General features: G+C 44.2%; 1 protein-coding gene across 1 annotated transcript in view; it reads left to right on the top strand.

Moving 5' to 3' along the window:
• Positions 1-3,131, top strand: part of dachb (dachshund b) — a 64,857-nt gene extending 61,726 nt beyond the window's left edge. The window contains exon 12 of the mRNA XM_041031078.1: positions 1,277-3,131. Coding sequence (XP_040887012.1) covers positions 1,277-1,314 — 38 coding nt within the window. The 3' untranslated portion in view covers positions 1,315-3,131. The remainder of the gene's footprint in view (positions 1-1,276) is intronic.
• Positions 3,132-4,138: the final 1,007 nt, after the last annotated feature.

The following is a 4,138-nucleotide window of genomic DNA, read 5'->3' as shown; positions in this document are numbered from 1 at the left end:
ACACGTCTGAACGTCTGACAACACACAACCATGACAATGACTAAATTACAGCAGGAGTTAGAGATCTGAGTTTTAAGGACATCACTTGAGGGGGGAGTGATGGGGGAGTAACGGGGGGTGGGGGGGGTCAGCACTGAGACTCAAGTTACAGGACAATTTTTAAGCACCAGGCCAAACCTGCTGCCTAAAGGAGAAAAAGAAAGGACAGGAGAGGACAGAGAGAAGAATGGGTCGGGATAAAAATAATATGAGAGTAACAGATAGAGGACAGGAGGGAGCAGTGGGGAGGCGAGGAGGAGGAGGAGGAGGGGATGCATGTAGAATAGAGGGATGAAAGAGGAGGAGAGGAGGGGGTTTGAGTGGATCGTGGAGTGATAAAAATAGGGAAGGGCAGGAGATGAGAGGGATGAAAAGGAGGGAAGGCAGGGAATATGAAGGAGGAAACGAGGGGCGAGCGCAAGATGAAAGAGAAAATTTAAGAAAGTTTTTTTACACCAACATGGAGACCTCAAACCTGTTTCACATCTAAAAAAAAAATACAAAGAATGATGAATAGAGGACAAAATGAGAGGGTGAGATGACGACAAAGAGCAAGAGCAGGATAAGTTTTTTTAAAAAAAGTAGTAAAGGGCAAGAGAAAGAGGAGTGTGGAATGAAAAGAGGGGAAAGAGGAGGGCGGGCAGGTTTATGGTTGCTGTTATGCAGAAATGTAAACACTTTGCAGCGTTCGCAGAAAACAATGACACCGCAGGGAGAGGAAGGTGTGCATGCGTGTGTGTGTGTGTGTGTGTGTGTTGTATGCATGTGTGCGTTCGGTGTGTCTGTGCGCTCCTGTGTGGGTGGGTGCAACAACAGCACTACGGGGAGCGGAAGGAGAACGACGGAGGTGAAATGAGAGAGAAAGAAAGAGAGAGGGAGAGCCGACCCCGGCAAAATTGGAGATATGAGATTTCTATCATTAACGGATGCTGCGTAAAGGGAGAGCGAGACTGCAACACAAAAAAAAAAAAAAAAAGACATCCTGCTTTAATAATCATGATGAAAGCATGAAGGTCCTGCACAAAACACTCAACATCTTTAACACATTCAAAGCTGAGTTTGCAGGTTCGAAGGAACAAGCTCAAAACCAGAGATTTCAATTTACCAATCAATCAATCAATCAATCAATCAACTGAGAAAACAACCGGCAGATCAATCCATAACGAAAACAATCATGAGACCAATCAAAGATGTTAATCTTACTGCTGCTCTGTCTGTGTTTTTATTTTTTACCCAGAATCCCGGCCGTTTCTGAAGACCCCCATGATGTTTTAGAGCCGGAGACTCCGCCTCTAGGAACCCCACCCCTCCCCACCTTACCCTTCACAGCCCCGCCCACACCTGCACAGAGGAACTCCACCAGCCCGTTTCCACAGCAACCACGGCAGCCTGGATCACCACGGCAACGACCTCCCCAGGCGGGATTCTACCTTTGCTACCATGCGACCTTTTGGACGTTGCTAAGAAACAATGAGACTACTAAGAGACACGCCCCTTACGTGGACTTATTTTGGGGTCGTCTGTACCTTTTTCTTCTCTTTCTTCTTTTTAGACAAACTTCACTCCGTTCATTCCTCTTTTTCTCTCCCGACACAAGGACCTCTCTCATCCCTCGTTTGTTTTTCAAAAACTGCAAAGTAAAAAAATCAAGAAGTCACAGCGAGGCAAACGGACAGGACCGATTCAACGCGCTCTCACATTTAAACGGATGTCATCACAAATCAACTTGGTAGAACGCTGAACGGAAAGATTACCACCAGAGATCAATTTGATTGGACAACTGAGACTTAAATGGTCCAATAAAATGATGTGAGTCATGGGACCAAACGAGCCTGTCGCCGATTGGTGCTGAAGAGACAAGAGTGGTTTCATGAAAAGACTGAACGTTCTTATTTCCTTTTCTTAAAAAGCGAAAGTTTCAAACCCCCTCTGGATTTAAACGTAACTTCAGTCAGCCCCACTGGCTGGCTGTCGCCACGCTCTGATTGGACGGTAACCAGCTAATCGGAGGCGCTCAGGATGACGGAGGAAGCGGGGGTTAAAAAAAAAAAAAGAAGTGTAAAAAATATTTGGAAGGGAAAAAAAAGAGGAAAACAATCTGGGAGGCTATTTCTGTCTCTCATGTTTCATTCATTTTTGTTTTCCATACAGGGACTGAAAAGAATGCATGGGAAAACTTTTCTTATGTTGTCATTTGGTTTATTTTATCCTCCGTACACTCCTTACTTCCAACTCGTTATCCTCTTCCCCCCCTTCTTCTCTATTTTCTGTCTCTTTACCATATAAATCAGCTCCTCTTCCTCTTACGTCTTCTCACTTTTTTGCTTCCTCTCCTTTTCCCAGCTTCTTCTACATCTTTCTTTTATCCTTTATGTCCTCTCTCTCTCTCTCTCTCTCTCTCTCTTTCCGAGGCATTACTCTGAAAATGTTGGATGCAGCTTTTCAATGTATGAAGTATTTTCTATCACCCTTAACTTGTGAAATCAGTTTCTCAAATGCAAAAGTAAAAAAAAACAAAAAACAAACAAAAAAAAACAAAACCCTTTTTTATTACGATGGAGTGATTTTTAGACACAATATTATATCCTAAAAGTACGTTGAATTCTCTTCCTCAACATTGGACCTTCTCACCTTTTGATCCCCGTTCCCTGTGACCAGGAAGTAGTCGTCAAGTTTCTGGTGTTTGGCAAACGAAAGACAAGGAGCGCTTGATTTGTCTGAAGTTTTTAAAACAACCCCAGTGAAACATTTTTCATAATTCCATTTTTTTTATTTCGTTTTGGCTGGACTCAAGAAGGTATCTGTGATCGTCTCCCTTAAAGTGATGAAATGTACCACAGGTGAAGAAAACAAGCGCTCCTCAGCTGCACGGCAAACACCAGAAGCTTCTTATTCCCCCGATTTTCTGACCTACTAAGAGTGCAGACTATTGTGTTGCAGTTTTGTTTATTCCACTGCGTGTTTTGTTTGTTTATTTGTTGATTAGTATTTGAAATGTGTACGGGAGGAATGAGGGAGGGTGGGGCCAGGGTGGGGCCAGGGTGGGTGGGGACTTGGGCCTAACAGGATATTCAGTGTAGATAGAAACAACATTCGGCGTTTTCTTGTTTTTGTTTTATTTTTTTCTCCTGACGATCTCTGAAGTCTGTCACTGTTCTCTGGGTTTGAGCTGACTGCAAATATACAGTATTATAATGACCGGTGTATGGTGGTGTTTCATACTCACACACACACACACACACACACACACACACAAACTCTCCCTATAACTAACTATGAGTATATGTAGGCACAGCGTTGCTATGAGCTAAGTGCTAACATCAGCATGTTTCCCGATGATGGCTCTAAAAGTCTGTAGATCAACAAAGTTACTACAGTTCAACCTGAGGGGAACATGAACCAGGTTTCATGGCAACCTGTCCAACAGTTGTTGAGACCTTTGACTCAGAACCACAAAGGCGAACCCCATGATGGCGCCAGAGCAAACATCGCGGTCACCTCAGCTGTCTGCTGAGTTAAAGTCCACGGATCACCAAAGTGCATCCTCTGTACCGGCTTTCACAGCTGAGGATCACCGAAGCGATGGAGCAAACCCGCCGCCCCACATCAGCGAGATACACCGCGCTGCCGCCGCCAAGCACCACGTGCAGATCAGTCCGCAGCACTTTCTCCTGCCTGAGCAACACACCTGCCTTTTTTTTTCATAAATATTCAGGTACGTTCTGTCTGTGATTTAAGAATGACTTTCTGGGAACTGCAAAACATTTAAATAAATACACACACACAAACACACACGAAGGTATTTCACAACACATTCACATACTCATACACACATAACCACATAAAACAAATACAGATAGGCACTTTGGTATTCTGGTAATGTATTTCACAGACACACACACACACTCGCACACAGAAGCCAGAGAGTAAACACACACACACGTCGTCTATGTTCCATTTAGACTGTATATTTACTCTGCATTACGAGGTTAATGAGGTGAAGCCTTTCCCTTTCTCTCTCTCTCTCTCTCTAATGGATGTCTACCTCTCTCCCCCTCTCTCATCCCCTGCTTCTGCCTGTAATTCCCTCTCACCCCTG

The sequence above is a fragment of the Toxotes jaculatrix genome, chromosome 23 (genome assembly GCF_017976425.1).
Source record: "Toxotes jaculatrix isolate fToxJac2 chromosome 23, fToxJac2.pri, whole genome shotgun sequence".
In the NCBI taxonomy this organism is placed as follows: domain Eukaryota; kingdom Metazoa; phylum Chordata; class Actinopteri; family Toxotidae; genus Toxotes; species Toxotes jaculatrix.
This window is presented reverse-complemented; position numbering and strand designations above follow the sequence as displayed.